This window comes from Ranitomeya variabilis, chromosome 2 (assembly GCF_051348905.1).
Source record: "Ranitomeya variabilis isolate aRanVar5 chromosome 2, aRanVar5.hap1, whole genome shotgun sequence".
Taxonomy (NCBI): domain Eukaryota; kingdom Metazoa; phylum Chordata; class Amphibia; order Anura; family Dendrobatidae; genus Ranitomeya; species Ranitomeya variabilis.
Window position 1 is genome coordinate 203,468,683 of NC_135233.1, and position 26,105 is coordinate 203,494,787.

General features: G+C 41.1%; 1 protein-coding gene and 1 long non-coding RNA gene across 7 annotated transcripts in view; one reads left to right on the forward strand and one right to left on the reverse strand.

The window, feature by feature from the left end:
• Window positions 1–26,105, forward strand: part of TNC (tenascin C) — a 157,721-nt gene that overhangs the window by 56,666 nt on the left and 74,950 nt on the right. For all 6 annotated transcript variants that reach the window (XM_077283461.1, XM_077283463.1, XM_077283462.1 and 3 more), the window contains exons 2-9: window positions 1,744–2,296; window positions 9,714–11,213; window positions 14,490–14,753; window positions 17,282–17,397; window positions 18,367–18,520; window positions 23,806–24,069; window positions 25,727–25,912; window positions 26,006–26,095. In XM_077283461.1, coding sequence (XP_077139576.1) covers window positions 1,834–2,296; window positions 9,714–11,213; window positions 14,490–14,753; window positions 17,282–17,397; window positions 18,367–18,520; window positions 23,806–24,069; window positions 25,727–25,912; window positions 26,006–26,095 — 3,037 coding nt within the window. In that variant the 5' untranslated portion in view covers window positions 1,744–1,833. The remainder of the gene's footprint in view (window positions 1–1,743; window positions 2,297–9,713; window positions 11,214–14,489; window positions 14,754–17,281; window positions 17,398–18,366; window positions 18,521–23,805; window positions 24,070–25,726; window positions 25,913–26,005; window positions 26,096–26,105) is intronic.
• Window positions 3,881–26,105, reverse strand: part of LOC143804899 (uncharacterized) — a 74,402-nt gene continuing 52,177 nt past the window's right edge. Inside the window, exon 3 of the long non-coding RNA XR_013221126.1 lies at window positions 3,881–4,182. This is a non-coding gene — a long non-coding RNA (uncharacterized LOC143804899). The remainder of the gene's footprint in view (window positions 4,183–26,105) is intronic.

The window sequence follows — 26,105 nt, forward strand, 5'->3', positions numbered from 1 at the left end:
AGTCAGACTCTAACCTCTACAACATGGGCAAGACTGAAGAGCTAAATAAGGATATCAGGGACAAAATCATAGACCTGCAGAAAGCTGGAATGGGTTACAAAACCATAAGTTAGACGCTGGGTGAGAAGGAGACAACTGTTGGTGCAATAGTAAGAAAATGGATGAAATACACACTGACTGTCAATCGACATCGATCTGGGGCACCATGCAAAATCTCACCTCGTGGGGTATCCTTGATCATGAGGAAGGTGAGAGATCAGCCTAAAACTACATGGGGGAACTTGCTAATGATCTCAAGGCAGCAGGGACCACAGTCACTAAGAAAACCATTGGTAGCACATTACACCGTAAAGGTCTAAAATCCTGCAGTGCCTGCAAGGTCCCCCTGCTCAAGGCGGAATATGTGCAGGCCCATCTGAAGTTTGCCAATGAACACCTGGATGATTCTGTGAGTGATTGGGAGAAGGAGCTGTGGTCAGAAGAGACAAAAATTGAGGTCTTTGGCTTTAACACAACTCGCCGTGTTTGGAGGAAGAGAAATGCTACCTATGACCCAAAGAAAACCTCTGTCAAGCATGGAGGTGGAAACATTATGTTCTGAGGGGGTTTCTCTGCTAAGGGCACAGGACTACTTCACAGCATCAATGGGAGAATGGATGGAGCCATGTACCATAAGATCCCAAATGACAACCTCCTTCCCTCCACCAGGACATTAATAATGGGTCATGCCTGAGTCTTACAGCAAGACAATGACCCAAACCATACCGCCAAGGCAACAAAGGAGTGGCTCAAAAAGCAACACATCAAGGTCATGGAGTGGCCTAGCCAGTCTCCAGACCTTAATCCCATAGAAAACTTGTGGAGGGAGTTGAAGCTCCGAGATGCCAAGCGACAGCCTCAAAATCTTAATTTTTTAGAGATGATCTGCAAAGAGGAGTGGAGCAAAATTCCTCCTGACGTGTGCGCAAACTTCATCATCTACTACAAAAAACCTCTGACTGCTATGCTTTCCAACAAGGGTTTTGCCACCAAGTATTAAGTCTTGTTTGCCAGAGGGATCAAATACTTATTTCTCACTGCAAAATGCAAATAAATTTTATTTAAATATAATTTATACAATGTGACTTCCTGGATTTTATTTTTGATATTCTAACTCTCAATGTTAAAATTAACCTACCCTTAAAATTATAGACTGTTCATGACTTTGTCGGTGGGCAAACTTACAAAATCAGCAAGGGATCCAATACTTATTTCCCCCACTGTATATACCAAAGATGGACATTTCCTGGCTCCAAATATATTTTGTATAAAATAAATCTGTTTAAAGTAGAAATAAATATGAAAGAACCTTTTTCTGTGTCCTGTAACAGAAAATGAAAAATCTTTTCCCCGTCCAGGTGTTTATATTAAAGGCTTTCAGTAGGTTTCCCTTCGGTGTAAATGTATTCATGGTATGTGGGAGTCAATAATAACAGCATTGAGGAAAGCTGTTGGAAATAACTATTAGAAATATGAGCCAGGCACATTATTGTCATTAATTCTCTTAGTCCACAATGAATGTAGCCATTGTCAAGATTTGAAGCCCAACGGGATGTCCCGAGTTCACTGAAACATCACAAAATTTGCTCTTTTATCTAGGCTTTGCCATTCTTCAATGTAAATCTTTTAGGAGATTGTGAACTCGTCATCTTTTATTCCATTTCTTTATACATCATTGTTTTTTTTAATGTCTTTGCTCTTTAGAATAACGAGGAAGAGAAAGCAGACAAAGCTACAGACGAGTGACACTTCAAAGGAAAAGCACAAAGATCAACTTTGAATAAGGATACAGCCATGGGGTATCCCATACAGGTGTTTGCCTGCCTTCTTTTAATGCTGAGTTCTCAAGTGAACTGTGGACTTATTAGAAAAGTTATCCGGCACAGAAGAGACACTGGCATAAACGTCACCTTGCCTGAAGACAACCAGCCAGTAGTGTTTAACCATGTGTATAACATTAAAGTTCCAATGGGCTCGCTATGCTCTGTTGACCTAGACCCTATTGGAACAGCGGAAAACGAGGTGAAACCTCAAACAGAACTTCAAAAGAATTACCAAGAAACCACTTTAAATGGGGAAAACCAGATAGTTTTTACACATCGCATCAACATCCCTAGACGAGCTTGTGGATGTGCAGCATCTCCGGATATTAAGGACCTTCTGAGCAGACTGGAGGAGCTTGAAGGCCTTGTGTCATCTCTTCGAGAACAATGTACTACTGGAGCTGGATGCTGCTCTAACACACAGACTGCTGAAGGTAAGAATATTCTTTCTTGACAGAATAAATTATATACATTGGTGAAACTTTGTTTGAGACAACAGGAGAAAATTGCATTAAAAAGTGGTCCTCTAGGGAGTGTCCTCTCAGAGATGATGGGCAGTATGGTGGAACTGAAAATCTATCACAAAAGATCTGGTCTCAATTGTGAATGGTCCGCAAAGAGACAGTCTTTTTCTGAGATGTCACTCTATCAAATTTCTGTTAAGAAATACAAAAATGACTGGCAATAGGGTACCAGGTCATGGGAACCAGTTCTAATGATGGCAGGCTTGACTTCAGTCAACCCAAAGAATTAGAAGTGTAGTGGAGTCCTCAGATTTACGCTCCACCAGATCATGTTGGTGCACTTCTGGATGATAGTAACATGGACATCAGAAAATTGGGGGCCTAACTAGTTTTCTTAGTAATTTATCCATTAGATCATTCCCTATCATTCCCTCAAACTCTATATATGGGCTAAAACCATTAACACCTTTATATAATTTATCTGTTGTTGCACCACATTCCTGAGGAATCAGCATTTTAATTCACTGTCTGATTTCCTTACCTGATTACTGACATGAAACATTCAAACTAAAGAGGTGGGGAAGCAACCATGAAATGCAGAGACTTGGCAAATGCTTTTTCACGCCCAGGTCACTGATTTGCATGTGAATTAAATGCTGTTTCTCGGGAATGCAGCAACAGATAAAAGATGTAGAAGCATTGATGAATTTAGCATTAAAGACATGCATGCATATATGCAGGTTTCGGAAGGTAAATCGTATTGACAGATTCAATTTAAAAACTCTATGAAAAGTATGCACTACTTAGAAGAAAACACATCAAGTAACCAAAAGAGCATAATACAAGACATAACCATCAGCATCACTTTATAGATGAGTGTCTGAGGCTAGTTTCACACTAGCATTTACCTGATCTGCGGCGGGCTGTGGACTTCCTCCGTGAAGCCCCGCCCCCCGCTGCACCTCCGCCGCTAGCTCCGCATATTTCTGCATGCGGCCGGCATGCAGCCTGTGTACCTATATTTAACATTAGGTACGCAGGTCCTGCCGCAGTATGCGGATGGTGCCGCATGCGGCGTTTTGACGCTGCAGATAAAAAAAAAAAATGCTACAGGCTGCGTCCTACGCTGGTAGCTGCAGCGTCAAAATGCCGCATGCGGCAGCCTCCGCATACAGCCGCACGACCTGCGTACCTAATGTTAAATATAGGTACACAGGCCGCATGCCGGCCGCATGCAGAAGTAGGCGGAGCTAGCGGCAGAGGGCGGGGCTTCACGGAGGAAGTCCGCAGCCCTCCGCAGCTGCTCCATACGCCAGTGTGAAACCGGCCTCAGTTGACAATATTGAATATCTACTAATATGGCAGACGTATTTATACTCCATATATGAATTTATACATCTATAATAAGACTGAGCCAGGTATTTCAGCTGTTACGTTTTTTTATATTTTATGTATCCGCGCAGGTCTTCATCATATCCAGGGGCAGCTCTTTAAAGTGTTTGAACAAAAATGTCCCATTACGATGTTGCATGCCTCCCTATCGAGTAGTCTGTAATTAAAATGATGCTGAACATCTCGTATTTCTCACAGGCATGTGGTGGTTTTGTAATAAGGAAAGAAGGAGGTTAGCGCTTCTTGTAAAATCTTATAATTATATGTCTACAACTGACTTTTCTTAAAACTTCCCACCAGATCTGAGACATTAAAACAAACCAGGAACGTGGAAGAAAACATCTATCAGCTAATAATATTGTTCCCTAAAGTAAAGGGAACCAAAACAATAATTGAGTCTTAAGTCTTCATGAGGTGGCACGTTTCGAGAGTCCAAGTATTGCAAAATGTGGCATTTCATAGATCTAGAAAATAAGAAATGTTTTTAGTTATTTTTTTAGGTCAATATCCTTCTAAATATACAAAAACAACTTTATTGCTCTGGTTAATTTTTTTCAGCACTAAGTACCAGTTATATAATTATATATACACTCACCGGCCACTTTATTAGGTACACCATGCTAGTAACGGGTTGGACCCCCTTTTGCCTTCAGAACTGCCTCAATTCTTCGTGGCATAGATTCAACAAGGTGCTGGAAGCATTCCTCAGAGATTTTGGTCCATATTGACATGATGGCATCACACAGTTGCCGCAGATTTGTCGGCTGCACATCCCAAAGATGCTCCATACAAGGCAGGATGGATCCATGCTTTCATGTTGTTTACGCCAAATTCTGACCCTACCATCCGAATGTCGCAGCAGAAATCGAGACATCAGACCAAGCAACGTTTTTCCAATCTTCTACTGTCCAATTTCGATGAGCTTGTACAAATTGTAGCCTCAGTTTCCTGTTCTTAGCTGAAAGGAGTGGTACCCGGTGTGGTCTTCTGCTGCTGTAGCCCATCTGCCTCAAAGTTCGATGCACTGTGCGTTCAGAGATGCTCTTAGGCCTACCTTGGTTGTAACGGGTGGCGATTTGAGTCACTGTTGCCTTTCTATCAGCTCGAACCAGTCTGCCCATTCTCCTCTGACCTCTGGCATCAACAAGGCATTTCCGCCCACAGAACTGCCGCTCACTGGATTTTTTTTCTTTTTCGGACCATTCTCTGTAAACCCTAGAGATGGTTGTGCGTGAAAATCCCAGTAGATCAGCAGTTTCTGAAATACTCAGACCAGCCCTTCTGGCACCAACAACCATGCCACGTTCAAAGGCACTCAAATCACCTTTCTTCCCCATACTGATGCTCGGTTTGAACTGCAGGAGATTGTCTTGACCATGTCTACATGCCTAAATGCACTGAGTTGCCGCCATGTGATTGGCTGATTAGAAATTAAGTGTTAACAAGAAGTTGGACAGGTGTACCTAATAAAGTGGCCGGTGAGTGTATATACTAGATGGTAGCCCGATTCTAACGCATCGGGCATTCTAGAATATGTATGTAGTTTATTTATGAAGATTTTAGAATAATACATTGAATACACAGGATTTGGCAGGCTGCGACCAATTAGCGAAGCGTGGTTCAAATCCCGTGCCAATTTGCAGCTGGACTGCGCCTGTCGCTGATTGTTCGCGGCCGGCCATGTAGTATATAACAGCCCACGTAGTAAATAGCACAGCCACGTAGTATATTGCACAGCCATGTAGTATATAGCACAGCCACGTAGTATATAGCACAGCCCATGGAGTATATAGCACAGCCACATAGTATATAGCACAACCCACGGAGTGTATAACAGCCCACATTGCATATAACACAGCTCATGTAGTATATAACAGCCCACGCACGCAGTATATAACACAGCCCACATAGTGTATAACACAACCCACGTAGTGTATAACACAGCCCACGTAGTGTATAACACAGGCCACGTAGTGTATAACACAGCCCACGTAGTGTATAACACAGCCCATGTAGTGTATAACACAGCCCATGTAGTGTATAACACAGGCCACGTAGTGTATAACACAGCCCATGTAGTATATTGCACAGCCCACGTAGTATATCACAGACCATGCAGTATTTTGCACAGCCCACGTAGTACATTGCACAGCCCACGTAGTATATTGCACAGCCCACGTAGTATATTGCACAGCCCACGCAGTATATTGCACAGCCCACGCAGTATATAGCACAGCCCACGCAGTATATTGCACAGCCCACGCAGTGCATTGCACAGCCCATGCAGTATATTGCACAGCCCACGCAGTACATTGCACAGCTCACATAGTATATTGCACAGCCCACGCATTATATAGCAATGTGGACATCATATCCCTGTTAAAAAAAATAATTAAAATAAAAAATAGTTATATACTCACCTTCCGTTGGCCCCCGGTTCCAGGTGAAGCGTTTACCGATGCTCCTCGCGCACTCCGGTCCCAAGAGTGCATTGCGGTCTCACGAGATGATGACGTAGCGGTCTCGCGAGACCTCTACGTCATCATCTCGTGAGACCACAATGCATGGACCGGTCACCGGGGCGTCGCGAGGTGCAGGAAAGGCCGGTTCTGGATCCGAGGGGCCGACGGATGGTGAGTATATAACTATTTTTTATTATTTTTAACATTAGATCTTTTTACTATTGATGCCACATAGGCAGCATCAATAGTAAAAAGTTGGTCACACAGGGTTAATAGCAGCGGTAACGGAGTGCGTTACACCGCGGCATAGCGTGGTCCGTTACCGCTGCCATTAACCCTGTGTGAGCTCTGACTGGGGGGGAGTATGGAGCAGGCACTGACTGTGGGGAGGAAGGAACGGCCATTTGCCACCGGACTGTGCCCGTCGCTGATTGGTCGTGGCCGTTTTGCCGCGACCAATCAGCGACTTGGATTTCCATAACAGACAGAGGACGCGACCAATGAATTTCCGTGACAGACAGACAGACAGACGGAAGTGACCCTTAGACAATTATATAGTAGATAGATGTAGAAGACACCAACTTGCACTCCCCTAAAAAGGTTTTTTTGTTTTGTTTTGGAAAACCCCTGTCTTCCAGCTTTAGTTTGTTTGTTTGTTTTTTAAATCAAACTGTGCTGTACTCACCCTTCCTGGGTTCAGCATTGTGTCTCTGCTCTGCCCCCAATGTCTATTATTATCTGCAGTGCTGATTCTATATCAACAGAATTGTAGCCAATCACTGAGGTCAACGGCTCTGCCCTAGTTGATGACATGAGCCACTGAGATCTACTGATTGACTGCAGCACTATCAGCATGACATTAGCACTGTTGGCAATAATAATCACCGGAGGCAGCAGCAGGAACTCAGCACTACTTCCACGGACAGTGAGTAAATCACAGTTTATTATTATTATTAAACAATCTACAGCCTAGGGACTGGGGTTTTATGACCTGGAAAATCCCTTTAACTGAAGATACCATTTAGCTTTATTCTTTCCCAGTCACTATGGTAATTCAAATAAATCAATTTTGTAACAAATTAAGCCAGACATCTCACTGGAATTAAGGATCACCAAGCAACGACTTGTTTTCTTTGGACACATATGAGTAGGGCTTTCACTGGAGGACATCATACGAGAAGAGCAATCACTGGAGAAGGACATCATATGAAGAGAGCGATCACTGGAGAAGGAAAGCATACCAGAAGAGCGATCACTGGAGAAGGACAACATAAGAAGAGAGCAATCACTGGAGAAGGACAACATACGAAGAGAGCAATCACTGGAGAAGGACAACATACGAAGAGAGCAATCACTGGAGAAGGACAACATACGAAGAGAGCGATCACTGGAGAAGGACAGCATACCAGGAGAGCGATCACTGGAGAAGGACATCATACAAGGAGAGTGATTCCTGGAGAAGGACAACATACGAAGAGAGCGATCACTGGAGAAGGACATCATACAAAAAGAGCAATCACTGGAGAAGGACAGCATACCAGGAGAGCGATCACTGGAGAAGGACATCATGCGAATAAAGCGATTACTGGAGAAGGACAGCATATGAGAAGAGCAATCACTGGAGAAGGACATCATATGAAGAGAACAATCACTGGAGAAGGACATCATGGTCGGAAGAATAGAAGGAACAAGGCGAAGAGGAAGACCAGCAACCTGATGGCTTGATACTATCAAGACAATATTGGAGAAGACCCTTGTGGACCTAACTAGGCTTGCACCGATTGCTCATCCATCAGGTTGCCATGGCTCCAGATCAAGTCAAAGGCCCTTAAAATTAAAAAAAAAAACTAGTGATTCTAAAAATGAAAAATTTCATAGTTTGCATAGGTCTGATTATCATTAATCATGCATAAATTCTCCCGATGAATATGGGTTCCAGAAGTGACCTCCTACCCTTTAGACATTGGCGAGACAAGCTCTCTTGCTCAAGGCAAGGATTTCAACATGAACCAACCAACCCTTTATTTCTAAAGTTCAGAATAATTGCTGAACTATTGTACACTAGCTATTATGATTCACACCAGAAGCATTCAGCTGACAGCACTCTATGTATGCCAACCCTCCATACATATGCACACTCACTCTTGGTGCATTGGAGTATACACGTGTTCTTTATGGAGAGATGAGAAATCTGATGCCAGGAACCTTTGGCGGCAGCTTATTTACACAAAGAACAAGCAGATGGGGCATTTTTATTGCTAATGGCCCAATCCTTCTTCACCCCTCAACATCATGTGTCGGGGAAGAAAATTGGGAGTCAATCACACCCATTACACAGATGCCTGGTCCTATTAAAATCTGCAGATTAAAATAAGAATAATAAAGTGTAGAGCAATCTTTAGTCCTGATGAATTTTTGCCTTTGTGCAAGCGAAATGGGAGCCTACAATCAGGATATGGATAAAACCTTTTCAAATTGTATTTTTCCAAATTTAAAGCAAATCACAAACAACTCTACAAACAGTAGACAGGTGGCAAAATAACTCATGCATTTCAGGCCATTGGGGTCCTTAGTTATAGCATGTGTGTATCTTTTGTGTATGTAACAACAATACATTGTGTCCATCCATTCCAGTGGTACCATACATTTTTTGCTTACCCTAGCCATGTTTAGGGCATACTGTATTCTGAAACTGCACAATTGGTCTACTGATGAAACTCCTTCTTGGATAGTAAAAAGTCTGCCTTTCCACACCCCAATCTGATTAAAGAGGCTGCGATGCACCAGATGTGGCACAGATCCATACATTGTATTGTGACCCTGAAAGGCAATGCTAGTACTCTCCCACTTGTATGGTTCCTGTGACATGTATGGAGCTGAGGTACTTCCTGCACACTTCTGTACCATCATTGGTGCTGGGTGACTTAGCTCCACAAATCAGACCTTTCTTAGAAGGGTTATCCAGGGCTATATTAATTTTTTACTATGGGCTTAAAACCTAACAGGCAGGTAGCTGCTAACTACCTGGCCGTGCTGCCCAACGCAGATCTCTGCCAGCACATAGCAGTCACAAATCGCTCCTGCTGGTGACTCTGCTGCACTTTCTGCTGCTGTCACATCATCAAAGCACTGGCTTCTCTTCTGCTCTGTTGATGGGGCATGAATGCCAATGTTATGCTTGATTGACAGCCATCTCCCCACTGTCAAACTGCAGGAAAATGGCTGTCAATCAACATGACATCACAGTCATGACAGAGTAGCCCAAAAGAGGAAGATCTATTCTATTGACTTGGAGCAGCTGAATCGCCGGCAGGAGCGGTATGTGACCAACCAGTCAGTGCTGGATAAAACAGGCAGGTAGTTAGCAATTACCTGTCTAAAAGTAAAAAGTAAAGTAAAAAATATTGTGATCCTGGATAAGCCCTGTAAGGATCAGTCACCAATATTAACATTCAAATGCTCCTTTCATGTCACATTGAAAATTTTACCTACAGTACATTACCTTAATTATCCTACTATATTCATTTGTGCAGGTACAGTGGAAACCAAGCCTTACTGCAATGGACGTGGGAATTACAGCACTGACTCTTGTGGCTGTATTTGTGAGCCTGGATGGAAAGGACCCAACTGTACTGAAGCAGAATGTCCAGGAAACTGCAATAACAGGGGGACATGTGTGGACGGAAAATGTGTTTGCGATCCAAACTATACCGGAGAGGACTGTGGTGAACGGACCTGCCTGAATGATTGCAATGACCAAGGAAAATGTGTCAATGGAGTCTGTGTTTGCTTTGATGGATTTGCTGGAGAAGACTGTGGTGAAGAAGTGTGCCCCGTGCCTTGCGGTGAGCATGGAAAATGTGTGAATGGCCAATGTGTGTGCGATGAGAACTTTGTGGGGGAGGACTGTAGCGAATCCCTCTGTCCAAACAACTGCAACAACCGTGGACGTTGCGTAGATAATGAGTGTGTCTGTGATGAGCCGTACACCGGAGAGGACTGTAGCGAGTTGATTTGTCCTAATGACTGTTTTGACCGTGGCCGTTGTATAAATGGCGTATGCTATTGTGAAGAAGGGTTCACTGGCGAAGACTGCGGTGAACTGGCCTGTCCAAACAACTGCAACAACAAGGGGAAATGTGTTAATGGACTATGTGTGTGCGATGAGGGATTCACAGGGGATGACTGCAGTGAGCTGAGCTGTCCCAACAACTGTAACAATATGGGGCGTTGTGTAAATGGAGTGTGCGTATGCAAAGAAGGGTTCACGGGAGAGGACTGCGGTGAGCTGAGGTGTCCAAACAACTGCAATAACAAAGGCCGTTGCATTAATGGGCAATGTGTCTGTGATGTGGGATTTACGGGAGAGGACTGCAGTGAACTGAGGTGCCCCGGTGATTGTAACGAAAAAGGGCGCTGTGTAAACGGCCAGTGCGTGTGCGATGAAGGATTTATGGGTGAGGACTGCAGTGAACTGAGCTGCCCTGGTAATTGTAACAATAGGGGGCGTTGTGTAAACGGCCAGTGTGTGTGCGATGAAGGATTTATGGGATTTGACTGCAGTGAGCTGAGGTGTCCCAACGACTGTAACAACAAAGGCCGGTGCGTCAACGGTCAATGCGTGTGTGATGACGGATTCATGGGACTGGACTGCAATGATTTAAGATGCCCCAATGATTGTAACAACAAAGGTCGATGCGTTAATGGTCAATGCGTTTGCGATGATGGGTTCATGGGTGAAGATTGCTCCGAACTAAGATGCCCCAATGATTGCAACCACAGAGGTCGCTGCGTCAACGGACAATGCATATGCGACAACTTATTCATGGGTGAAGACTGCGACGAACTTCGCTGCCCTGACGACTGTAATAACAGAGGCCGCTGCATCGACGGGCAGTGTGTGTGCAACGAAGGATTCACGGGGGACAATTGCGGGGAACTAACCTGCTTCAACAACTGCAACAACCAAGGACAATGTGTCAATGGACAGTGCGTTTGCGATGAAGGCTTTATCGGAGAGTTCTGCTCTGAAGGTACAGTTTATTCAGTTAATCCATTTATGTAAAGTAATCTTTTCATTTTCAACATTTTTTTCTTAAAAAAACATTAGGCCGTATTTGTTTTTTTAGTTAATATGCATGCTTCACGCTAAACGGAAAAGCAGAAATTTCACACCTCGCTGTTGGAGCACGTCGAGTGGATCATATTATGCTCTTGTCTCATTTCCATTTAAACCGTGATGATAAAAATCTCTGAGCCGTGGCTGGCACACCTGGATCTAGCTTTGTTGGGGTCTAAGCAATTTGCACATTAGATATTGAGTTGCAATGTAATACATCTGTTTGCATTTTTCCGAAGCATGCAGAGTTTTATGCAAAGTCGGTTTTACGTTTGTAGCCGCATCAGAGATAAACGTGGAGGAAAAATGCAGAATTGTGGTTTATTGGGAAAGGGCCAAGCTCACATATATCGTTAGAGCCCCCTATCGGAGCTAGCCACCCTATCAGTTCATTTCGGCAACGGGAGCACGTCATGTTTCATCAAGGAGCCAGACATTGAGGTGCACAAGCAAAAGTCTTCTACCCTCTGATATAGAGAGAATTTTGCATATATTTTTCCCCATGCGAATACTGCTCCTTAATGAGAGCCAATATGCTCCCTCCAAGGTTACATCAAGGGCATTGAACCCAGTTCTGTAATGATGTGGACAATTAAAAAAAGGAACCTCTGCAGATGGGTATTTGGCTTGGCTAATGTTCCCACTCATTTTTGAAGGCTGAATGCAGATTCATAGGAAAGCAACCTCCAGATAGAACTTTTCACTCTGGCAGGAAATATATATATATATATATTTGCACCGTGTTAGCCAGTAGATAGGGAAATATTAAAATTTGAGAGTCCTCAGTGGTTGATACGTTTTAATGGCGAACTGAGAAGATGGCAACAAATTGGAAGCTTTCGAGACTACACAGGTCTCTTCATCAGGCATAGACTAATACAAAATCTGAAGAATCACATATTTATACACAACATAGCACAGGAATAATGCCATAGATAAGTGACGTGAAGCAGAACTATCAGTATGGGAGAGGGATAAACAGTGGTGGCTGTAAATATTGGAACAGTTCATAGATAAGGAGTGTGAACGTTTTATTGTCCTCTGATTGGGGTCTGTTCTGTGTTGTGAAGCCCCCACAAGATCTGATTCATCCTTCTCATTCCCACACAATAAAAGAGAAAAAAATAGATTTACCAGTGGCCAAACATTTTTGTATCTATGAACTGTTCCAATATTTACAGCCACCACTGTTTATCCTTCTCCCATAATGATAGTTCTGCTTCAAGTCACCTGTCTTACCTATTGCATTATTCCTGTGTCCTGCTGTGTATAAATATGTGATTCTTCAGATGTTGTATTAGTCTATGCCTGATGAAGAGACCTGAGTAGTCTCGAAAGCTGCAATTTGTTACCATCTTTTCAGTCAGCCATTAAAAGGTATCAACCACTGAGGTCTCTCAATTCCAAATATCACTCTGGGAGATAACTTATTTGGATGCGTTACCTTTTGGAATTAAAGTCGCATTCATGTACATATATCTGCCCATTGTGGGCTATTGACACTGTAGTATGGATCGGTAAATCCCCATAGCAACCAAAAACTATCTACTTTTATCAGGTACATAAATAATAGGTCCAGTAATAAAGATCATTAGATTTGGGTGTGTTTTTGAGGTTTGAGAGAGATGATGGATAATAGATAGATAATAGATAGATAGATAGTTAACAGAAAAATAGATAATAGATAGATCTATGATAGATAGATATATAGATAATAGATAGATAATAGATAGATAATAGATAGATATATGACAGATAATAGATAGATAGATAGATAATAGATAGATAATAGATATATGATAGATAGATAGATAGATAATAGATAGATAGATAATAGATAATAGATGATAGATATGATAGATAGATAGATAGATAGATAGATAGATGATAGATAGATAGATAATAGATAGATAATAAATGATAGATAGATAGATAGATAGATAGATAGATAGATAGATAGATAGATAGATAGATAGATAGATGATAGATAGATAATAGATGATAGATAGATAGATGATAGATAGAGGATAGATAGATAGATAGATAGATAGATAGATAGATAGATAGATAGATAGATAGATAGATAGATAGAAGAAAAGGAACAGCACAATATAAATACTTATCTTCAGGTGCAATCTGTCCAATGATTATCCAAACTTCATAGAATTCCAAGAAAGAGGCAGCACTCCATTGTTTCAGTGTAAAAATGTGCAGGATTTTAATCAACCCACATGTCTGGGTGACGTTTCGGCTACAAATGAGGCTTGAGAAAGGCTCATTTGTAGCCGAAACGTCGCCCAGACATGTGGGTTGATTAAAATCCTGCACATTTTTACACTGAAACAATGGAGTGCTGCCTCTTTCTTGGAATGATAGATAGATAATAGATAGATAGATATTAGATAGATAATAGATATATAATAGATAGATAATAGATATATAATAGATAGATAATAGATAGATATTAGATAGATAATACATAGATAATAGATAGATAATAGATAGATAGATAGATAGATAATAGATATATAATAGATAGATATTAGATAGATAATACATAGATAATAGATATATAATAGATAGATAGATGATAGATAGTACATAGATTGATAGATTGCTGCTCAATGTTAAATTACAGGTTTTGTTTCTCGGCCCTAGACCTCTGGGTTGAGCCTCCAGTAGGACCCTTCTGATTGTGTAGGATTCCTTTGGACGTTGTGATTTTCTGTTTATGTATTTTTGTGGTGTTAGGAAACCAGATTATAAATTTATCTGGGTCAGAGATCATTGGGAATAAATGTATCGGCAGCACAATGTTTTCCATTATTTGTCCGCTCTGAGCGCTGTGTAAATAAGAAAAATAAATAAACAAAAACAAACTACAGACGCACCGGATAAATATTTCATAGATTAGTTTGTCTGTCCTGAGAGCAGCGCTGCCCCTCGTTACTTTCCTAGTTTGTCTTTTCTTTACCGTTGTGCTGAGTACACAATATGGACTGCACCAGCAAAGCCACATAAAGCGACATGCAGACGTGCCGTCCTGTTATCGCATCACATACTCCTCTACACAATTTTCTGAACAGGTTTTGCTTTGCAATATAATTAATATTGTATAGTAGATGGTTTTTGGTTTGAAAAAATGAACCTTACTGTTTTTTGTTGTTGTTTTTTTTGTTGAATCCAACAGTGGCACCCCCAGAAAATTTAATTGTGACAGATGTAACCACTAAAACCATGAATCTGGAATGGGCCAACAAAATCAAAGTTACTCAATACCTCATCACTTATGTTCCCACAAGTCCCGGTGGCTTAGAGTTTGACTTTAGAGTCCCTGGAGACCAGACAACAGCCACCATTAGAGAACTTGAACCTGGAGTAGAATACTTTGTACGTGTGTATGCCATCTTGAGGGACCAAAAGAGTATTCCAGTAAGCGCCAGGGTCGCTACACGTAAGTGCAATTTCACATGTACTTTTCCTTCTGAAAACAATTTATGGAAGAAACTCTTTCATCAGAACTGCAGAGTGAATGAAAGGCAAAACATTGATCACTTAAACAAGGAGATGGGAAACTAGGTAAAGAAGAAAAAGAAGGCAAATTGTAAACTTAAAGTGCTTGTTCATTACTAGACCACCCAAGCTTAAAGTGCTCGGCCACTACTAGACTACACAAGCTTAAAGTGTTTGTCCACTACTAGACAACCCCAGCTTAAAGTGCTTGTCCACTACTAGACCACTCAAGCTGAAAGTGTTTGTCCATTACTAGGCCACTCAAGCTTAAAGTGCTTGTCCACTACTAGACAACTCCAGCTTAAAGTGCTTGTCCACTACTAGACCACTCAAGCTGAAAGTGTTTGTCCACTCCTAGACCACTCAAGCTTAAAGTGCTTGTCCCCTACTAGACGACTCAAGCTTAAAATGCTTGTCCATTACTAGACCACCCAAGCTTAAAGTGCTGTCCAATACTAGACCACTCAAGCTGAAAGTGTTTGTCCACTACTAGACTACTCAAGCTGAAAGTGCTTGTCCACTACTAGACAACTCCAGCTTAAAGTGCTTGTCCACTACCAGACCACTCAAGCTGAAAGTGTTTGTCCACTCCTAGACCACTCAAGCTTAAAGTGCTTGTCCCCTACTAGACCACTCAACCTTAAAATGCTTGTCCACTACTAGACAACCCCAGCTTAAAGTGCTTGTCCACTACTAGACCACTCAAGCTGAAAATGTTTGTCCATTACTAGGCCACTCAAGCTTAAAGTGCTTGTCCACTACTAGACAACTCCAGCTTAAAGTGCTTGTCCACTACTAGACCACTCAAGCTGAAAGTGTTTGTCCACTCCTAGACCACTCAAGCTTAAAGTGCTTGTCCCCTACTAGACGACTCAAGCTTAAAATGCTTGTCCATTACTAGACCACCCAAGCTTAAAGTGCTGTCCAATACTAGACCACTCAAGCTGAAAGTGTTTGTCCACTGCTAGACCACTCAAGCTTAAAGTGCTTGTCCACTTCTAGACCATTCAAGCTTAAAGTGCTTGTTTACTCCTAGACCACCCAAGCTTAAAGTGCTTGTCAACTCCTAGAGCCCTCAAGCTTAAGGTGCTTGTCCGCTCCTAGACTACCCAAGCTTAAAGTGCTGTCCAATACTAGACCACTCAAGCTGAAAGTGTTTGTCCACTGCTAGACCACTCAAGCTTAAAGTGCTTGTCCACTTCTAGACCATTCAAGCTTAAAGTGCTTGTTCACTCCTAGACCACCCAAGTTTAAAGTGCTTGTCAACTCCTAGAGCCCTCAAGCTTAAGGTGCTTGTCCACTCCTAGACCACCCAAGCTTAAAGTGTTTGCTCACTCCTAGACCACTCAAACTTAAAGTAATTGTCCACTACTAGACCACTCCAGCTTAAAGTGCTTGTCCATTATTAAGCAATCCCAGCTTAAAATGCTTGTCCACTAGTAGACCACCCAAGCTTAAAGTGCTTGTCCACTACTAGATAACCCCAGTTTAGTAAACTCAGGACCCTATTTAAAATAAAGACAATTGATACTCTGCTGCCGCACCGATGCTGATCCAGTAATGTCGGCTGTTCTGTTCCCGGAGATTGACGTGACTTGTTGTGAAACAAGCTGGTTACAGACAATGAGTAGCCACTCATTACCTGAATTCTTTACTTATTTTCTAATAATGGACATCCAACCTGATGAAATTTTGATGAGCTACAGCCAAAGAGTGGCCTCTCATTATTTGCTGGCAGCACATGCCAAAAGTCTCTGGGAACAATGACACCAACATCACTGGAATTGCACAGCTGTGGGAGGTGACTATAAATTATTTTTGTTTTAATTAGTATAGTATTTTAATTAGAATCCGGTACAGGACAATCCCTTTACAAAGATTTCTCAACAACTTTTTTTTCTAATCTGTCCTAAATAAATATATAATGTAGCAGTGTAAATGTATTATGATACTTACTGATCGTAGTTATCTTTGGTTTTCAGCACCTGTCTGGTCCTCTTCTGGTCCATGTGACTTGAAATCAAACTAGTTGGTTCATACAGAGATGGATGGAGTGAAACTTGCTTTTTTTAATATAAGTCTATGGAGCCAAATTTGGGTCTTATAGACTTTTTTGTGATCGTGTGAGCTAGAAGAGGACTAGAGTGGCAATGAAAACCGGGGAAGACAGTGATCACAATTTAAATACACTTACACTATATTGCATATATTTTTAGGAGGGATTAGGAGAATAAAAACTTTTGGTGAGACGTCTTCTTTAACAGGTGCAGTGAAAAATGTAATAAGTGACTGAGATACCGTAATTCTCTGGAGTGGAGCCATTTCTTCAGGAGCAGCTCAACCAATATGGTGGATCCATTCCCATTTTAATCTTCTTAATTAATTATTTTGGCTTGTTTTATAAAATAACATTTATGTATTTTAATTACTAGTATCATCTATATATTAACATATATATCATCTTTACAGACCTGCCAACCACTGATGATCTACGGTTTAAAACAATAAAGGAAACTTCTGTTGATGTGGAGTGGGATCCTTTAGATATTTCCTTTGATACTTGGAAACTTATCTTCCAGAATATAGTAAGAAAAATACATATTTTCTTTTTATCGGGCATAAATATGGCAAATATCCAGATCGAAAAGTCACCACATACTGTAGACCTCCTTACATGGTGACCTGAGGAACTGTATGCAATGTGGTTCTGACTGTTGGAGATGCATCATTTGATGACATTATTTAGTGTCGATGAATATTCACCATCAATCATCCTAGATAGACATGAAGCTTGGACAGGTTCGAGCCCCTCAATGGTAGATTATGAGTCTATTGGGTGTCGTAATGACACCAAAAAAATAGAGTTTCTGATAAAAGCCCTTGTGTCAAAATCCCAAAAAGCTTACAGCTGTTAATGTGAAAAATAAAATATATCCAATAAATCACAATTTATATGAAATAATATTTGAACATTCGTCGTATTTCACCAAATTGTCCCATTCCCAAAGCAATTTCCATTGCATACCTTAAAATATATGAATATATTGTTCAGGAGTTCATGGCGCCTCGCAGATAAGAAACATTTTAGATGCAAAATGTTATTTTTAAAAGAAAAGTTTATGTTATGAAACGTCCTGGTTTGTTGGAAACCAACCGTTACGACACGCAGCATTTTTCCATGATTGCTACATCCTTTTGTCAGTCAGTTCTACTTCTACATCAATCATGAACAATAAAGGATTCATTCAATACGAAATGTGTTCTTTGGAGATAGTTTTGCCCCCATAGGGTGTCGCTGACTTCTAGCATTAAGTGGTGCATTTTATTTTTTAATAACTGCACAGATGTTTGATGGCGTACTATGTGCACCACATCAGAGATGAATTACCATTTCTGAAGAATAACCCCTCAAAATTGCCCCTGGACCAAAACAGTTTCGAGATAGTTCAAAAAGTTTTTTTTTTCTCAAAATGATTTCACTATTAGTCTCTTATTGCATTTTTCTCCAAAGCTTTTCCTATTTCATTTATTGTTACAATATTACTTTATTGCAGAAGAAACAGAATGGAGAGATAAGCACCAGTTTAGAAAGCTCTGTCACATCTTTCGAACAGCAAGGACTTGCACCAGGAGAAACTTATGAAGTATCGATACAAGTCGTGAAAAACAATACTCATGGACCTACGCTGACCAAACTCACCACTACAAGTAAAGTATTTTTACAATCACTACATATTTTACAATTTTCCTAGAGTGAAAATGATATTGCTAATGTTAGAGGGGCTTTAACGTTGATGACCTATCTTTAGTCAAATCAATAGTGGGTGGATGTGCGGTACCCGGCCACAGCCACTATTCCGTCGATGATGCACCACTACCGATCAGACATTGATGTCCTGCCCTAAGGATAGCCTATCAATGAAAAAGTCCCAGACAACCGCCTTAAATAGTTAAAAGTTCTTTGAAGGACCTGCCACTTTGGGAACGAGGAAAAATGGAAGTAGGAGGATTTTTTTCAACTAGAATAACAAATTACTACTAAAGATTGATACATTACATTCTACCCTGAAGCCTTGTGAGGACATTATTTTATTTGATGTGACTTAGGGTGCACTGCTTAAAGTGATTGTGATAATAAGTTATAACCCATTGATGCGCGGAGGTCCAATCACTGGGACCAGTGCCTATCGGCAGAAAAGGGAACTTTTATTACTGTTGGAATGGAGTAGCAGTTATCATGCTTGCCCCCTGCTCCATTGCTTTCTCTGGCAGCTGCACAAAGAATGAGTGAAGTGGTGGTCTGGTTTGTGCCCTCCTGCTCCATTCATTTGGGAAAAATGAGCCTGTTGCCAAACAGTGCAGATCCCAACGGTCAGACCCTTATGGATCAGTTATTATCACCTAACCTGTGGATCGGTGAAAAGTTGCTTTCACAGGATCTCCCTTAAACTTACGTTACGTCTACAGCACCATTTTTAAAGCTTGTGTCCTACACTACTTCTGTATCCCTCCTCTTTTGTAAAGAGGTATATTTATCAAATTTTGTATGAAACTGCCCAAAGAATATAATTCCGTGTTCCATCAGACATTCTATTATTGTCCACTAGAATTCTTACTCCTACTGACATTGCTCCATTCCATGGCACCGCATGTTGGCACTATACAGTGGCTCATAATGTGCCTATGGCTCTGACATGTGCATGAAGGTTACATTTTGTGAGACAAGAATTTATCAAGACTAGAGGTTTGATGACCATTCTTCATTCTAGCACGTTCTGGAGTAAGAAGGGTAAAATTTATTAAGAGACCCTTTCCTCTCAATAAATTTGGCTCATGTTGGGTCTGTTGTGCCATCGAAATGAACGCCAGCTTTGAGTGGGCATAGATTTTAGCTACAATGTGCAGTATTTATTTGGCGTCCTTTATACTCAATCTGCAGAACGGTAGCAGAATACACCTCCTATTACTAAACCCTAAAACATTTTTTAAAAAGGTCCAGAGAAGAAGGGCAAAAGTCACAAAATTTGTCACAAATACCGCCTATGACATTTTAACAGGAGTTTTCTAGAGTACAGGGATGCTAAATTCTCCTCTTAGGCAGTATTAGAAGTTCACTGTATGCACCTAGAAAGCTTCCATGCATGGAATAAAAAGGTCAATAGGCCTCCATTTATCAGTCTCAGGACAAAAGAATGCCTCTTTGGTATATGTCCGAGTTTGACTGTACAGAATATTGAGGATTGAGTGACAGATGCAAATGTATGGCATCTATGAAAGGCATCCATTTAATATATTCAATAGAAGCCTCCTAAGACATTGTTAGAGTTTAGCCATTGCATAAAGAGTAAGTAAAGTTTTTTTTTAATGTAATCTTTAATCAGCTTTTGCAAAGTTACAAATATTTGTAATTTACTCCATTGTGTTATTTTGCTTCAGTTTATCTCAAACACTGCTGAAAAGGCTGTTTTAACTGTCTTGGTCATGCACTTAGTGTAGCTGTTTTGAACTGCAGGTCTAGTAAATATCCATAAATCTGTGTGATCTTCTCTGGTCCCCGCCTTGTGCTCAGACAGCAAGAGTATTTGTAATTAGTGTCTGAGAATGGAGGATGAGAAGAGAGGCTCACACAGGAGTATAGATGTTTACTAGACCGGAAGTTCAAAACAGCTACTCTAAGTGCACGACCCAGGCAGCCAAAACAGCCCTTTCTGCACTGAATTTGAGAGAAAAGGAAGCATGATACAATAATGAAGTACATTATAAAGATTGATCACTTTGTAAAGACTGTTCAATAAATAATAAGAAAAAAAGCTTAGGTATTCTTACGATAATATGTTTTTGTAAGCAAATCAATATTACCACGGTAGGTTCATTGCCAAAATAACCAAACTTGCTCCTCGACATTCAAGATAAATAGGATTAATGACCCAACAAAAATGAACACAATTATCAATATCTTCACAGTTATGTACGAGAACATGCGTCTCTGAACGAGACAAAGTGCGTTTTCTTACTGGATCAACTTGAGGTCGTGAACCGGCATGAATGAATAGAAGATGCCTAAATACCACCCAAGAAATCCTTCTTCCCACATTACGTCTGACCAGTGGTCTCTGTGACAAAGATCTCAGTGTTAGGACCGTAGAGAAGAACGGAATTGAAAACACATGATCATAAGCACCAACCGAGAGGGTGATGAATGCTTAAGTCAATCCAGCTGCTTTGTCACACAACGTAAAAATATCAATCATGACCGAGCTTCCCTCCAGTGTTAGACACATTCCATACAATCACACTAAACGAGAACATCTCCGCTCCCCCCATAGTTGCAGGGACTTGTGAATGAAAATGGATGCTGTACATCAATAACTTTTTATAAGTAGTTAGAGCAGAAGTGGGGGCAAAATCACATAAATGGCGCCTGGAACATCCATCATGTTTTATGGCATGGCTTTGAAAACTCTCTGCCTCTTCGCCATTGAGTCCCTGGGGACTTATGTACATAAACAAAAACAAATGCTTACTATAAAACATTTACATCAAGCCGTTGGTAAAAAAGCCTGATTTGTCCTTCACCGCTCAGCAATTTTTTTTTTCTGATCATAATAGCTCAGTGCTCATGGGGTTAATATTAATATTATATAATAATGTATGATTTATGGGCTCCTTTATTAGAATTTCCCAATGATCTTTTTGAACTTAGATTATTTTCTAAAATTAAGCCCTTTTTCATTTTTATTTTTTTTTTGCCTTTTATTTTTACACTTTGCTAGATACAGTGAGATTTTCTCCCACACCATTCCTGAAATACACATTTCGCAAAAAAAAAAGGAATGTGAGCACCAGACATTCAAATGACAAATCGTTTTTGCAAAACAAGCAGCAGACTGTGCATTGTTCAGGCTAATGACATCATATAAAAATTCTGTGGACAATTGATAAATTGAAAGGAACCCGTCACTCTATTCATGCTGCCCACATCATCGGGAGAGACCTATCAATCACCTGGAGTGGCAATGGGAAAAGATAGCCGGGGGCAACTTATCTCCACCTATGGTCCTCGGCCGGATTTTCGATTTATATTTTCTCTGAAATGCTGAAGAGTTTCATAGAAAAACAAACTTTTCAGTTACAGACTAGTACAGAGGCGAAGAGGACCTCGAATGTCCAAGGGCTGGCTTTTGCCAGGTGATTGATAGGTCTCTTACTATAAGAAACCTGTCAATCACCTGGAGAGGTAGTGGAAGAAGCCAACCAGGGACAAAACTGGACTAGCCTTGTCTCTGCCTTTGATCCCCACCCAAATCTTCAAACTATATTTTCTCTGCAACAACAGAAAAAAATATCGGGCTGCAATTGTGCAGTAAGACTTTGATTCAACCTATGGTTTAGGCATCATAAATCAAGTGACAGGATCCATTTAAATCATTTGTAAAGTTAAAGGATTTTAACTAATAGACCTTGGAATAATATAAGTTCCAGGACTAGACGTTTAAAAAAAAAATGTTCCAGTGCAGAAATAATCTTAGAAATATGTCCCTGCTATATACTGTGTAATGGCAGTGTCTGACCATGTAGAGCTACTCCAGTTCATGATCTGCACATGCACATTAGCTCCTGGCTAATGGAGGAAATACAAGTCACTCACAGATGCTGCTTTTTGAGATAATACATTTCCCTGCCTGTTTTGTCACAGGAGGGAGTGTTTCTGCTGCATTTCCAACCTTCTGAGCTTATTATAAATCAAGCCAGTAACGTTGATGCTCCAATGCCCACTGAACTCTTATGCCACTGATGAGATTTATGAAGTGCTCAAATGACTGGTGATGCGACAGAAACACTTTCTCCTGTGATAAAACAGCTCCTGAACTTATTGTTCCTCCTCTAGCCAGGAGCTTTGATGTATGCATACCATGAAGTGGAGTAGCTCTCCATTGTCGGTCAGGGACACATTTACTAGTTTATCTCAGGAACATTTTTAACATTTCTAATTGTGGAATGGATTATTATTCCAAGATCTATTAATTAAAATGTACTTTGTTCATAACTCCTTTAATATAAATACTGTTAGGCGACAGAATTCTCCCTCTACACAGGAAGAATCCCAAGCTGTGTCTTCTCCTGCGGTCTCCCATTCATTCTCGGCCACAGTGGTTCCTGCTCAGCAGAGACATCAGTCTCAGCATCTTGCTCAGACTTAAGCTTTGCATTTGGTTGCTACTGCCTTTCCCGGTCCAGCTATAGCAACCAGCATTACACAGCGGCGAGCAGATGTTCCTGAGACTAAGTCCAGGATTTACATGCTGAGCTTGCCCATGAGATGACCACTCATTGGTGGTCGGCAGTCAGGTGCTCAGGTCGTCAAGCAAGTCTGGATTGGTCAACTAGCAAGGTTCTGGCAGACTGGGATCTATAAAAGGATCTCACTGCCATGCGCTAGTATAGACCATGACATGTGATGTATGTGCATGTGTGAATGACTCTGGTGCAAGCTCCTAATGATCCCCTACCCTCTGGTTGTGTATGAGTACTAGGGAGATTGGAGTTAGAGTCCGCACCAAGTAGTGGCATCGCTAGTGCAACGCCATGCGCATAGTGGGTCCGGTCCGGCTCTAACCCCAGCGTTCTAGGGGCAGAGTCAAGTAAACTCACTTGCACTATATCTGCTGTACCCTGTGATAATTAAAAGGGAACGGCGTCCTTTACGTTGTTGCCGTGGCTCTGTGGTTCAACAGAGTTCGCCACTGTTCACATCGGGTGACATTTAACCAGTGTGTTTTCGGAGCTCACCCGCCATCTATTCTGCCATTGCTTAGCAGCACGTTTCTTCTCTGCACAGTGGACCCCGGGTTGCAAACGCACCTTAGTATTATACTTTATTTGGTGCATTCCAACAAACCTAACATATACCGTACGCATTTCAATCTTTAAGTGGGAAAGTTTAGCACTAGTGGAGACTAGCATATCTTACACTTTAAATGTTTCTTTTTTAGGACTTGATGCCCCTAGTGAAGTTGATGTGAAGGATGTCACAGACACTTCTGCCTTGATAACATGGATGAAACCACTGGCTGGGATTGATGGAGTTTCTCTGACCTACGGAACAGGAAATGAGCCAAGGACTACAGTGGAACTTTCTGAAGATGAAACCCAGTATGCTATGAACAACTTAAGACCAGACACAGAATATGAGGTTATCTTAGTATCTCGGCGAGGAGAAATGACCAGTTCTCCAGTATCAGAAACCTTCACAACAGGTATGAATTTTATCAGCTTTTTGGTAAGGAGACAAAACTTAGCCTGATATCAAACCAAAGTGATCAGGTGTAATAAATCAGGATGGGGGGTGTCCAGTAGAAAGTGTACAATTCCTCCGCAGGATCATGAATGGTAAATGGAGCATTGCACAATTTCCACTGAAATTTTTGAGCTGCCCATGTAATTCACCTTTCTATTGTGTTTTTCAAGGTGAAAGCTTTAACACCTAAATTTAGGTCCCTTTAATAAAGGAAACCTGTCGTCAAGAAAATGCAATTCAAACTGCAGGCATCATGTTATAGAGCAGGGGGAGTTGAGTACATAGATGTATAGTTTTGTGAGAAAAGATTCAGTATAACCTGTGATTTAATCTTTTAAACCTCTACTGTTTCTAGAATTTCTGGTTGACCTCTGTGAGTGCAGAGATAACTGGCATTCACTGAAAGGACCACCCACTGGACGACAGTCCCAGAAGGTCTAAAGGGGTTGTCCACTACTCAAACAACCCCTTATTAATCGCTATGTGCCCCCCAGTAAAATAATAACACCTATACACACCTCCATTGTCGGCGCCATTCCAGAGGTGTCGGCACTGGATCCCTGTCACGCAATCAACGCCGGCTCAATTCTCCCTCCTTCAGAGAGATCAAGACACCCAGAGGAAATAAGAGGGCACCTGCAGCTCTCGCTTCCTCCAAATGTCAAATACATTCATAGAAAAGTAAAACCAACAAGGATTGGTCGACATAATGTCACGCAAACCCCTGGAGAGACATTGCCGACATCATTGGAAAGACGCCGGCAACAGAAATGAGTATAAGTGCTATTATTTTGCAAGAGTGGAACATAGGTATAAAGAAGGGGTTGCCTAAGTAGTGAACAACATCTTTAAATGAATAAAACACAAGTCATATTAAATATTTTCTTATAAATTTATAAATCAATCTGCTCAGATCACCCTGCTCTATAACATGGTGCTTGCAAATTGGCCTGCAATTTCATGCTGACAGGCTCCCTTTAATATGATTTAAGAAAATTGGTATTTTGCACCTGGAAACTCTGATAAATGGGTTTTCCACTCAGATAATCCCTTAATTTTAGAAGGGTAACTTGACATTAAGCAATTCTCCTCTGGAACCCAAAACAATGCATGTAATAAGTGAGAAAATTTGACGGTAAGTGCCGAATTTCCCTGCAGTGCCCCCACAGAGGACATTAGGCATCACACACTTTTCATTCACATCAATAGGTTGTCTAGTAAATGTGTGACAGACAGGTCCTCCAGAACCAGAGACTATCCTTGTAGGAACTCTCCTTTCTGGCCAAGAGATGAGGAACCTAAGGAAGGAACCACCTTCCAATAATTCACAATATGCTAATAAAGTTTATGGAAATGGATTTTTTGTAATGGATAACTTTTTGGGTGCATACAGCGACCCCACATAAGCTTTTCTAATATTCATATACAAGTTATGTATACCATTTCCAAGCCAACATTATTTACACCAGAAGTGGTCAAAAATTTTAACTAAATCTATGCCAGCTCCTAGCCGATGTAGATTTTAGTTTGTGAGTATCAACGGCCCAACGATGTAAAAGAATACACATTCTACCATGTCATATTTAAGTATTTCTTATGTTTTTAACTTTATACAGATTTAGACACACCCAAAAATTTAAGAAAAGTGTCACAGACCGACACCACTATTACTCTGGAATGGAAGAACACCTTGGCCAAGACCGACTTCTACAGGATAAAGTTTGCACCACTCTCGGGAGGAGACCATGAAGAAATAACTGTGCCGAGGAGTAACCAGGCCAACACCAAGGTTACTCTTACAGGTCAGACAGCTTATACATTGTGAATTACATTTTGCTTAATGAAAATGTGGGTGAAACGGATATATGAAATCTATGACTATTTTTGATTTCTAGGATTGAGACCGGGCACTGAATATGGCATTGGGCTAACAGCCGTAAAACAGGACAGAGAAAGTTCTCCTGCTACCGTCAATGCAGCAACTGGTAAGATTCA